The sequence below is a fragment of the Dipodomys merriami genome, unplaced genomic scaffold, assembly GCF_024711535.1.
Source record: "Dipodomys merriami isolate MVZ:Mamm:240054 unplaced genomic scaffold, mDipMer1.0.p SCAF_2, whole genome shotgun sequence".
Classification (NCBI taxonomy): Eukaryota; Metazoa; Chordata; class Mammalia; order Rodentia; family Heteromyidae; genus Dipodomys; species Dipodomys merriami.
In genome coordinates, this window is record NW_027203381.1 from 30,752,965 (window position 1) to 30,766,645 (window position 13,681).

Sequence of the window (13,681 nt, forward strand, 5' to 3'; positions counted from 1 at the left end):
TTCACTTCTATCATTTATTGGTTCACACAGTGAATATCTGTTTGCCTTAAATTATGGGCCTGTAAGAACAGAAAGAAAAATTCTCAAGAGTAGCAGAACCCATATACCTCTGTGTACTCCCACTTCTAAGACAACAATGTTAAAATTGACCTCAGCTACATGCCATTCAACATCTGAAGGAAAAAAAAACTGAAGTGAATAAAACATCCTTATTATCTTGGATCACGCATTTGTCTGTCCCACACTGTTCCCTTGTTCTTGAACACAGAGACCCTCTTGTGTTTGCATGTCCTTTTTGAAAACTCTAGACTTCCACATATGAGCAAAATATATGGGGTGAATGTCTTCCTGAGACTATTTTATTTAATGTGTTGATCTCAGTGCCATCTGTTTTCCTAAAAAATCATGTAGATTTTCCTATGTAGATGAATACCATCCCATTGTGTAGTGTGTATGTGTGTATGTGTGTGTGTATTGTGTTATCTGTGTATGTGTGTATATATATGCACATATATGTATATGTATATCTGTATATCACATTTTCCTTACCTATTCATCTGTTGAGAACACTTACTCGATTTCAAAATTTAGCTGCTGTGAGTAGTATTGCTATAAACATGATGTGTGCAGCTATCTCTGTCATACGTTGACCTTAATTCCTTTGGGTATATATCCAGGAGCCATATAATAGAATCATATCTTAGCTCTATTCTTACTAGATTTCACAGTGATTGCCATACATTTACATCCTACCAGCCATGTATAAGTTCGTTTTCTTTGTTTCTTTAACCACATTCTCCCAGCATTTGTCACTTTTTAATTGGGTTGGTTTGATTTGGTTTCCTTATAATAGCTATTTTGACTTCTTTTGAGAACTATCGAATTGACTTGCTTGTTCATGTAATTAGTTGGATTGTTCTTTCCCAATATAATAAAAACTAAACTGTGACGCTCATTTTATTCTTTCCTAGTTTTTAAAGATTCCTTCCCTTACTTAAGTATACGTGAACCAAAATTAAAGTATGGTTCATTTTGCCCTTATGCAATATACTTGATTCAACCTGTTTTAAAGTGTTTCGTCTTTCTCTGTAGGGCTCTATTTTTGCCTTTTCTACCAGCCTCAAACTGGCTGGAAACAGAAGCATGCTAAGATTCTTTCATTCATGAATTGCTAAAACTGCTGTCTTAGCAGCCTTGTTGGCATATGCCTGAAATTCTAGGCATTCAGGAAGTAGAGACCAGGAAGATTGAAAAGTTCAAATTCAGCTCCAGCCAAAAAGTTAACTGAGATTTCATCATAGTAAAGAAGCTCAGTTTAATACAAGTAATTCCAACTACAAGGGAGAAATGGATAAGAGGATCACAGCCCAATTCAGCCTTGAATAGAAAGTTGGAAACCCTATCCAAAAAGTAAAGCAAAAAAGTTCTGTATCAAGTGGTAGAGCATATGAATAGCAGACATAAAGCCCTGATAATTTCCCTTCTTTATATGCACATATCTTAAAAACAAACAAACAAAAACTTCCACAAGCAGGTCCCAGAAATTTGAGTTTCAAGCTATTAAAAGATTCATCGTGGGGCTGGGAAGGTAGCTCAGTGGTAGAGTGCTTATCTTGCATGCATGAGGCCCTGGGTTTTTGATTCCTCAGCACCATATAAGCAGAAAAAGCCAGAAGTGGTGCTGTGGCTCAAGTAGTAGAACACTAGCCTTGAACTGAAGAGCTGAGGGACAGCACCCAAGCCCAGAGTTTAGGCCCCATGACTGACCAAAAATAAATAAATAAATAAATAAAAATAAAAATTCAACATTTTGAATGTTAAATCCAAAATGTAAGGTGATACGACAAAGCAAACAAGACTTGAGAAACAAAGGACCTCCACTTATCTGTTGAATCATTACTAAATGACCCCATGCTGTTGATCACATATATAGTATATATGTGCACATCAGAGGACACAGAACTAGAAGGAAACGGGAAAACATACAACAGTGGGACCCAGCAGCTGCACTTGACATTGATCTAAATGAACCAAGCAACTCAATGGCAGTGATGGGAGGGAGAGAATGAGTGGGAAACAGGGAACAGCTTGCCCTATACAAAAGGAAAGGAATGTACATATCACCCAATGTGGAAGAAGTAACTGTATAGTCAAAGCCCATAGAACTCATAAACTTTATAGACCACGATAATTTGCCCCATGAAGGTTGGAATGTGTTTGTGACTTTAAGCATCACTATCCCACAATACTGTAAAATTTGTGAAATTATGTAATCACTTAATCACAAAAAAATGATTCAACTCAATGTGTCTCCTTATAATCATGTGAGTTTTTTCTTGGTGGGGGTTACTGATATTTACAGTACTCCCTAAAATTAAATTAAATTCAGAATTGATAATGGCTTTCAAAAGCAATCTGTGAATGTAAAAGAATTCAGTTTAACCTGTAAGTGTTACATTGTTTTTTGTTTCTTTTCTACTTTTGCTTTGGTTTTTCTGTTTTTTATTTGGGTCATAGGCCTTGAATTCAGGGCATTGAACACTGTCACTGAGCTCAAAGCTAGCACTCTACCACTTTGAGCCGAAGCACCACTACTTGTTTCTGGTAGATAATTGGAGATAAGAGTCTCAAAAGCTTTTTCAGAGGATGGCTTTGAACTATGATACTCAGATCTCAGCCTCCTGAATAGCTAGGCTTATAGTTGTGAACCACCAGTGACTAGTTGTTGCATATGTTTAATCCTCAGCTTCACTAGAAAGAAAACTATTTGGGGAATAGAAAGTTCAAGTATCTGCTTCTCTTTTTTTCCTTGCATAACAACTTAAACAAATGCCTGGTCTAACAGTGGTAGATGTACTGCTTTTGGTACATTTAAAATATTCCTAGAACATGTATCTCAGCAACTTTTGCATACTTTATGGGACAAGCCTGTTTGGAGTAACTTAATGTCAATTAATACGTATTTATTGAGGCAAAAAGGAAAAATCTAATGGTGTGAAGAAGTTCAAAGCACATGTAAGCACAATTGTAGATCACCAGCAAGACTCAAACAAATGAGTTAGAAATGAATGCAATTTGAACTAAGATACAGAGAAAGCAGAGCTCCCAATGATGATAACACCTAACATTTTCTTCTAATCAAAGCTTACCTTCTCTGAAGATGGAGTGAGCTCTGGCCGTGTATTAACAGAACCACAGAAATACATACGAAGAAGTAGCGAAAGAAGATTTTTCTGTATGTTTATGTTAATAAGCTAGCAACTGTCTTTAACACAAAAATTTGGAGTATTATTTAATACAGGACTGGTTCATTAGAAAATAACCATTACCTATGTGCGCCTTTAACAGGACTCAAAAGTAATAAATGAGAAGCTAATAAAGTGACAAACTGACATATTCAAGACCATAGGCAAATAAAATACTCTCTTCAGCCAATAGAAAGAAAAAAAGGTAAACTGAGAAAAATGTGTCTAATGGCAATATCCAGATACCAACTTAACTCTTTACTTATACATATTCTTTCTGATATTAGCCATCTCCTCAAATGTCAGCACCCAAAAGCTAGTTAACATACTGATGACATTGTGTACAGAAATATTTATGGATATAAATATTTGTTTATATTTAAATATTATTAAATAAAATATGTATAATACATATGAAAACACTATGAATTCAGTTTATGGGATGACACATTTACAAAAAATAGAAAATTGATAATTACTTTTAGAGGACATTTTGTTTTTAAGAGAAATAAACATTTTCGTGAACTACATTGTGTGAAATTTCAACCTGTGTATTCAATACATATCAAGGTAACTACCATTTTCATCCCTTTATTGAGAAAATTCTGACAAAAGAATTGGGAAGGTTAATGAAATAGAAAACAATAGAAATGACCAACAAAATCAAAAGATGAATTCTTGGAATAAAGCTTTAAACATACATGTGAAGATAAATCAAGAGAGATGAATCATAAGACAGTAAGAATAAAGAGAAATAAAATATACTTTATAATAAATCATTAACATCTTGAAATATACTGAATACTGTTTTAATGGCATAATTGGCCAACATTGACACAAGAATGAATATTCCAAATAAATCTGTAGTCAGTAAATAAATTCCATATTTAAAAAATCATTAAAAGTATCAGACCCTGATAGTTTTACAAATGTTCATTTTTTACCAAAACCTGAAAGACTAAATCTTTACTTCAGACAAACAAATCCAAAAGAAAAAAATAAATAAAACATAGAGAGCTCCCCTGATCATTTTATGAAACCATTTTAATCAACCAAGAAAAGTACTAAAGACAAATAACAGTGAAATAAAACTTGTGATTATAAATGCAACTCATTAGCATGTTGAATGTACTACTGTATGCTTTGTGTGATATTTTAGATATCTTTCAGCCCTTTGACAAATACTTAGTTGTCAGGTGAAAGGAATTAACATTAGTGGGTCTTCCGTTGTATTACTACATTGGTATAAATGCTTTATATACATTAGCTAATTTAACCATGACATATAAGTTTTATAGCTAATTGTTTCTTTTTGGAAAAAAAGTTAGAGGATAACAATATTTCTCCATTAAAATATATTTAGTAAATGAAATGTAAAATGAAATCTAGTTTGTAACTAAAGTTAGTTTTCAAGTGGCCTATTGGTTAGGTAATCAAAAGAGTTCAATTGACTTACTGACTTACTGACAAAGAATGATTATCAGAAAATGGATAGGCCATTGACTATTGCCATTGTGGTACATTAAGGGCTGAAGAAATTAAAATACCGGTTATATCAACCAACAGTCAGTTCAAAAAGCAAAGCAATGAATTCCAAGTAGGTTTCTTTCTCCTTGTAAATGATAATTGTTTATTAGGAGGGTTAATCAATTAGGAGTAAACAGTATCTATTAATATGTGTTGAATCACTAGAGAATATTTTCAAAATTGAGAAAGAACTGAGTACAGTCTAAATAGAATATTATAAGGAAAGTGAATCACAGAGGATTATTTTGATAAAGTGCCAAAGTGTGTGAAAACCTATGATATGTTGTCACTTACTCAGACACTAGTAAGTAGGAGCATTGTTCAAAACATTTAATTCTTTCATTTGACATCAAAACAGTGGAGTCATCTGTAAACCTGTTTGCCAGATCAATCCATTACTTTGCAAATGAAGTGATATCATTCTTCCAAATGATTGAGCAAAATTCCATTGTGTGTATGTTTCACTTTTTCTTGACCCATTCCTCCACTGAGCCCCCTTTGGCTATTTGGCGAATAATGTAGTAATGAACATAGTTGTATAAATAGCTTTACTGTATTCTGATTTGTATAGAGGGGTTACAGTTACATGAGCAAGGTAATGAGTCCATTTCCTATCAAGCATTGTTACCACCTCCATTGTTTTTCCCTACCATCCCTTTGCTCCCCACCACCCCAACTGCTCCCTCTCCTCCCCTTCCCCCATCCCCGTGGCACTCCCCCCCCCATAGTGTCTTGTACATCTCATTGTTACAATGGATCACCCTGTATCCTTATTTCAGCATTTTGTTATTTCCCTACCCCTCCCCCAATTAGAAAAAATGTATATACAAGATGCAGGACAGTGGAATCAAATATAGTGACAACAGGGATTGTACCATGGGGGGAGAACATACAAAGAAACAAAAAAATATAGTACTTTATAAGTACATTAAAAAGAATAAGAAAGATAAAATCTTTTGTGTCCCTATCTTGGGGTTCATTTCACTTAGCATCAGGTTATATGGTCCTATGTACATAGCTTTTGACCTCTTCTGCATGTCCCAGACATATACTAGTTATTGTAGATAAGGGAAACAATGGGACTTATGTTTCTTTGGGTCTGGCTTACTTCACTTAATATAATTTTTCCAAGTTTTTCCATTTCCAAACAAATGGGGTAGTGTCATTCTTTCAGATGGAAGCATAGAATTCATGTATGTGTGTGTGTATGTGTGTGTGTGTGTGTATATATATATATATATATATATATATATATATATATATATATACACACTATATATGTATATATATATATCATATTTTTTGATCCATTCATCTACTGAGGGCCATCTGGGTTGGTTCTATATCTTAGCTATGGTGTATAATGCTGTGATAAACATAGATGTGCAGGTAGCTTTAATATTCTGATTTGTATGATTGAACAAAAGTTGTATTGCTAGATCATAGAAAAGTTTTATGTTTATTTTTTTGTGTGGAATCTCCTAAAGCTTTCCAGAGTGGTTGAAGAAGTTTACATTTCCACTAACAGTATATTAGGATTCCTTCTCTCCCTGCCCACCCCCCATCACCAACATGTGTTCTTTTTATTCTTGATGAAAGCCTTTTTGTGGTGAGCTGAAATAGTAGTCTTATTTTGATGTGCATTTTGTTTATGGCCAGAAACATTAAGCATTTCTTCTATTTCTTTTATTGGCAATTTTTACTGATTTTTTGAGAAGTCTCTATTTTGTTTGCTGCCCATTTATTAATTGGATTTTAGTTACTTGGGCTCTTGTTTGTTTGCTTCGTTTTTTGTTAAGTCATGGGATTTGAACTCAGGGTCTGGTTGCTGTCCTTGAGTTGTTTTTTTTTTTTTTTTTTTTTGGGGGGGGGTCCGGTCGTGGGCCTGAACTTTGGGCCTGGGCGCTGTCCCTCAGCTCTTCCGCTCAAGGCTAGCGCTCTACCACTTGAGCCCAGCGCCACTTCCGGCTTTTTTCTTTCTGCTTATGTGGTGCTGAGGAATCGAACCCAGGGCCTCTGGCATGCAAGGCAAGCGCTCTACCACTGAGCCACCTTCCCAGCCCCAACCCTGAGTTTTTTTTGACTTAATTACTCCACCACTTTGTGCCACATTCTACTTCTGGTTTTTAGGTGGTTAATTGGAAATAAGAGTCTCATACCCTTTTCCGCCTAGTCTGGCTTCAAACTGAGATCCTCAGATTTCAGCCTCCTGTGTAACTAGGATTACAGATCTAAATAAAAACCCTGCTTACTTGAGCTCTTGGTATATTCTGGGTATTAGGCTACTGTCTGACGTATATCTGGCAAAGATCTTCTCCCATTCTTTAGGCCATTTCTCAGCTTGTTAACTATGTCCTATGCCATGGAGAGACTTCCGAGTTTGAGAAATCCCATTTGCTAACTCTCTCTTTGATTTACTGATCCTCTGAAAGTTTACTCAGAAAGTTCCTGACTGTGCCAAGAACTTCAATATTTCTCCTAGTCCTTCCTGTAGTAGTTTCATGATTTCTGGTCTTACATTGAGGTCTTCGAATTATTTTCAATTGCTATTAGTTCAGGATGACAGACAGGGATTCATTTTCAATTATCTGCATATGGATATTTAGTTTTCCCAACACAAAATTTTGAAGATGCTGCTTTTTCTCCATCCTATTTATTGGTTCCCTTATCAAATATTAGATGGCTGTAGGTGTGTTATTAGCTCCTTTATCAAATATTAGATGGCTGTAGGTTTTATTTCTGGGTCTTCTACTCCATCCATAGGCCGGCTGTTACATTTTGGTGCCAGAACCAAGATGTATTTGTCACTATAGCTCTACAGTAATTCTAAACCTAAAATTGTTATGCCTCTAGACTACTTACTCTTTTGCCCAGGACTAACTTTGTGATTCATGTTTTTTTGTGATTCTATACAAGTTTTTCCATGATATTTTCTCACACTGAAATCATAGATTACCTCAGGTTATTGTCATTTTTATGGATTAATTTTACTAGTTCCGGAATACAGGAAATCTTTCTACTTGCTAAATTATTCTTCAACTTTTTCTTCACAATATTATAGTTTTCAATTGTAGAGGCTGTTAGTTAGATTGATTTGTACTGTTTCTTTTTTTGAGACTATTACAAATGAGGTTGCTTTCCTAATATCAGTCTCTATCTTTTCATTATTTTTACATACAGAAAAAGCTGTATGTTGATTGATTTCATACCTTTCTATTTTGCCTAAGTAATTTATCAGCTCTAGGAGATTGAAGGGTAGAGTCACTTAGGATTCTTTAAATATAAGATCATCTCATCTGCAGATATTAATAGTTTTACTTCTTCCTTCTCTTTTTAGACACCTTGTAAGTCTTTCACTTACTTACCTTATTGCTCTGGCTAGGAATTCCAATATTATATTGAAAAGGAGCAGAAAAATTTAACACCTTTATCTTGTTCCTGATTTAAGAGAAAATGTTTTATTTTTTATTGCTCAAATGGAAATGTACTCATTATCTGACTCATGTAACTGTAACCCCACTGTACATTACTTTTACAATAAAATTTAAAATAAAAAACTACAGGGAAAAATATACCTTGCTATTGTAGAGGTGTTATACAGAGGGGTTACAGTTACGTAAGTCAGGTAATGAATACATTTCTTTTTGAACCATGTCACCCCTTCCCTCAAACTCTCACAGGGTTTCCCTCCTGTCCTCACCCACAAGTTGTGTAGTTATTTTTTATTTTAACAATTTATTCTAGTGTTAGGTCTAGGTTGTTATAAGCAGCATTTATTATGTTGATAATGTCCAATCTTTCCTAGTGTCTCCAGAGCTTTTATCATAATAGAATGATAGATTTGTCTAAGCAAGTGATTTTTTTTTATCTTTACTTCTGTTGGTATGTTGTATTACATTTATTGATTTACATATGTTGAACCAACCTTGCGAAACTGAGATAAAATACTGTTTAATCACAGTGTATGATCTTTTTGATTAGTTATTGAATTGTGTTGGAAAGTACTTTATTAAGGAGCTTTCCACTAATATTCATTAAATAAGATTGTTCTTTGTTGTTGTTGATTTGCTATAATTGCAGCTACATTGGAGGTATTAGGAGAATCACAGTTCAAAGCCAACCCAGGGAAAATGTTAGCAGGACCAGATCTTAAGTAATAAGTTAGTGTGATGATTCGTAACTGTAATCCCAACTATGTGCAGTGTGAGGCCAGCTGAAGCAAAAATCCAAAACCCTACCTGAAAAATAACTAAAACAAGAAAGAGCTAGAGATGCGGCTCACGGGGAAGAGTGCTTCCCTGCAAGTGTAATCCCCTCATTCTAACTCTAGTGCTGCAAATAAAAAAGAGATATACTAATGCTAAACTTTTTGAATGAGAAGAATAAAAGAGAATTTAAATTATGTTCACCCAATGATCAAACTGTTTCTAGGTCATGATTATTTACAAAAACTTACTCAAACATTTTAATGAATAATTTGCTTGAAAAACAGGCAAAGCAATTGAGTTTTGCAATTGTAACAACCCCATACTTCTCTCAGCTTGCTTGCTTCCATAATGTGATTTTGCAAATAACAGAATAAATGGCAGCTAACTTCTGTTAGAAAAATCAAAGCTTTGAAACGTCACTACAGAGTATGAAGGACTGTTCTCTCAGATGTCAGAGTTCTAGTGTGAAGGTCTCGTCTCTGCTCTAATTAAAGTCTAAATGGAGCTATTTCTCTCTCATGAGACATCTGTCTCCTTCATGGTAGAGGGTGGGGTGGGGCTGGGTCTTGACCTGTCTTTGTTCTCAAGGAGAATCAAAAGAGAAAACACATTGCTTGTTTTAGTTCACAAAGTAAATCCCATTATCTAAAGATGTGCTAATATTTATAGATAATCTTTTAAAATATATTCAAGTTATAGGCCATTATCATTTGGAAGTTTGACTTGATGTGTTTAGTAATATTTTATTGAATATTTTAAATTTGGCAATCACTGAAAATTTAATAATCATAAGAAATGCTTAAATGATAGGTAATAACTAAAACACACACACACACACACACACACATATCCCAATTTAATGATCCCAAGGTAATTAAGTTGTGAATCATCTTCTCAATGCAAATCTAAAGATGTTTAAATAACTTCATTGTTTTGAATAAAACCTGAAAAACTATTGTCTATAAAAGTACTAGCAGGTTTTGTTTATCCATATAAGAAAAAGTTATGGCATATCAATGTATTTTCGACACTGTTAAAGCAGCTTTAACAATATATAAAGCAGAATCCTAAGTGCGGTTTTATTTGCACCAACCATTTACTTATTACATTTCAAAAGCAAATTGTAATATGATATGTCCACATTTTTCACTTGTAATCAGCCTGTAGAGATCATCAATACGAAAATTTCAAAACAATCCTAAATCAAGTCCTTATAGTGCTGCTTAAATATGCATTTCTAAACACATTGCTGAAGCCTGACAATCCTCAATTTTCTCTTTTCTAAGCTAACTTTGTATAAGAGCTGTTAGCATCACATTTTAAGATGTTACTATAATTCCAAATGCATGATATCTATGATATGTGCTTGTACAGTAAAGAACAAAATATTTGTCATCTCCACCTTTTTTATTGTAAGAAACTTATGTAATATATACACAAGAGACTTAAAACTAAATTTTATGAGCTAAGCACCAGTGATTCTCACCTATACTCCTAGCTAATCAGGAGATGGAGATTAGAAGGATTACTATTCAAGGTTAGCCTAGTCATAAAAATAAGACACCCCCTCCTCCCTGGCCCCACGTTAATCAATAGCTAGATATAGTGGCATACACCTCTCCTTCTATCTAAACAGGAAGTATAAATAGGAAGACTGCAGCCTAGACCAGCCAATGAATATATGAGACCCTATTTGAAAAGTAATGAAAGCAAAGAGGCCTGGAGGCATCTCATATGTTAGAGTGCGTGCAGCGGAAGCACAAAACCCTGAGTTCAACACCACAGTACCACCAAATTCTGTTTTATAATTGCCCAAGCAACACACGTTCAAAGACCTTCTTTATTCTTTTTTTTATTGTGAAAATAGTGTACAGAGGGGTTACAATTACATGGGCAAGGCAATGAGTACATTTCTTATCAAGCATTGTTGCCTCCTCCTTTGTTTCCCCTTCCCATCCCCTCCCAACTCTCCCCCACCCCCAGCCAAAGTTGTAAAGTTCATTTTTCGACATAACGACTTGTACATCTCATTGTTGCAATGGGTCCACTGTATCCCTATTTCAATGATTTGTTTTTTTCCCTTCCCCTCCCCAAATTATACCAACATCAAATACAGTGAAAGCAGGGCTTATACCGTGGGGGAAGGGACATACAAAGCAACAAAGAAATCATCTTATAAATATGTTAGAAACAATCGCAAGAAAGAAAAAAACATTTGAATACTTATCTTGGGGCTCATTTCACCTAACATCAACTTCTTTATTCTTGGCAATAACAAGTGATTGCCCAACCTGTGCAAGTCACCAGACACAAATTTCAGCTACTCAAGTAGCATATTTCTCTTGTCTTTCTAAAAGCATCTGTACAAGATTTATATATATATATATATAAATATATATATATAAAGAATGCATGAATTAATTCAGCAACCATTTACAGAGTACCCCCACACACCCAAGGCCCTAGAACAAAAGTTACTGGTGTGTGATTTTGTCATTATTTTTCTTTAGGACCCACCGATCTCAGCATGAAGAGGCAGTTGGCGACGAGCTCAGGATCCTCCAGCAGTACCAGCTCCAGACCTCAGCTGAGTCCCACCGAAATCAATGCTGTGAGACAGCTGGTGGCAGGATATCGAGAATCGGCTGCATTTTTATTGCGTTCTGCAGATGAACTGGAAAATCTCATTTTACAACAGAACTGAGTCAAGTGATGACCATATTCACTGAGTTCTGAATTTGCAGTTTCCACTAATGACATTTTGATTTCCCAGCAGAGATATTTCCGGTCTTGCTGCACAATCTTTTAAGAGAAATACTTCCATTATGCCACATTGTCCTTGGTACATAAAGTGATGTGTTAAGGTGCTTCAAAGGAACTCTGACCTCTGAAGTACTTGTGATATTTAAACGTGTCCAGCCTATTGCTTTTCATTTTAATGTGTCAGCATAAATATCATGGGCAAAACAGGCTAACATTTCTTAATTCAAGGATAAAACAGAAGAGAAGCTTGTGGTGCAAAAAAAAAAGTTCAAGGTCCAAGTGCAATGAAATATTAGTGGAATCTGCTATTGACTCAATGGACTGAAAGCTGAAGTATCTGGCAAAAACAAAAAAAAAGCCAAATTTCTTGTTGCTACAGGAGATAACAACAATGAAAAGGATCTTGTATTTTAAAAAAAATAAGTAATTTTTATAAAAGAAAACTTGTTTTGCATTCAGAATTGTCATTTTTACTTTGGTAACTTTTTCATAGATCCTAAAAGAGAACTGTTTTGAGAAACTATTGTTAAGTACCTTTTCCACATCCCTTTTGCCTTCTCCTCTTTCCAAATTCTTTCTACAAAAAAAAAAAAAACCTAATAACAGTTGATGCTGGAAAATCCCTTTCCTACGTTCTGTAAATCATCACATCAGGAACTACTTGCAAGAGAGGCCTGCAATTCTGCACTTAACGCTGATCTCAAAACACCCACTCCACACTGCAACCTTACCCTAGCAGTTTTCATCACAGAATTTCTTAAACATTAAAAAAAGATGTGTTGGAAAAGGATCACACCTTGGTTTCCTTGGAGCTGCTCACTCCTGTGTGTCCCTGATGTCTCACAAGAAGGCCTGGAGCAGCAATTGGATATAGATGACTGAATGTGTTAAGAGGTTGCAAGTGACAATCTGAAATTTTGCACTCTTGTGTGTAGTTTTCTTTTCATTTCTCTCTTTCAGAAAATACGTTCCAAAAAAGACCATCATGCCTCCTGATATGATTTGTATAATTTACAGTCTTAGCTAAAAATAAAGAACTCCTCAGAGGGTGCAGCTGCAACTTACAAAGAACTGTTCCCTCCTACTGAACATACTTTGGCCCTTCTTTCTTCTTTTCCTAGTCTTAGCTACCCATGAGTGGTGTTTTCTTTGTGCACTGAAGCAAGTCTACTTTTCAAGTATTTAGGAAGAAGTACCTTAGTTCATGCTTCTGGTACAATTTTCTTTTTCTGTTGTTTAGCTTTGATTGGATTACAAATTCTTTGTGAATTCCTGAGTTTGCCTTACTTCATGTAAAATTTATGTCATTCGGTTTTTGACCATGAGTTGAAGGCATCAGTGATATTTCTTACCTACTTGTTACATATAGTTTTTCAAGTAATGACTGTGATTGTGACCAAGTAATGTGCACTTTTTCTTGTAACTGTGGACATTGCTATGCTTTCTACTTCTAGTGGCTCTAGAATTACTGTTCCTTACAGTTATGTAAACAAGAAAACCCCCCACAACTTTTGTGATACTGTTGGTGAATATAATGTGAAAATCTTATTGAAATATGAGTATTTTGGAAATACACAGACGCACAAACATCTTTTAAGATGTGAATTTAGAGTTTGCTTATTTAAAAGAAAATTCAAAAATTGAGGGCTGGTATAATTTTCTCTGTTTTTGTTTGGTTTAATAAACAGACTTCTGTGTTAAAAAATGATTGTGAAAGCTTATAAACATTTTTGAGTGATACATTGTTTGCTTTTCTTTTTTAGCAGTTTTCCCTTTAAGGCTGAACTACTATATTACACCTATATCTAATACAAAAAAAATTGAGGCACCAAACTATTATTCAAAAGTATTCCAAGGAACTACAGAATCTCAACATTCACACTAATAAAGAATTTATTTTGGGAAGAAGTAAAGGAGATTAGCAGACCTGAAGCTACT

At 34.7% G+C, this 13,681-nt stretch overlaps 1 protein-coding gene across 6 annotated transcripts in view; it reads left to right on the plus strand.

The window, feature by feature from the left end:
* The window catches only part of Nol4 (nucleolar protein 4), a 276,155-nt gene extending 262,724 nt beyond the window's left edge, over nt 1–13,431 (plus strand). For 4 of the 6 annotated variants that reach the window (XM_070029355.1, XM_070029359.1, XM_070029356.1 and 1 more), the window contains one exon: nt 11,491–13,430. In XM_070029355.1, coding sequence (XP_069885456.1) covers nt 11,491–11,684 — 194 coding nt within the window. In that variant the 3' untranslated portion in view covers nt 11,685–13,430. Of the gene's footprint in view, nt 1–11,490 lie in introns of all 6 variants that reach the window. The other 2 variants (XM_070029360.1, XM_070029354.1) reach the window with 1 other exon arrangement.
* The last annotated feature ends 250 nt before the right edge of the window (nt 13,432–13,681 follow it).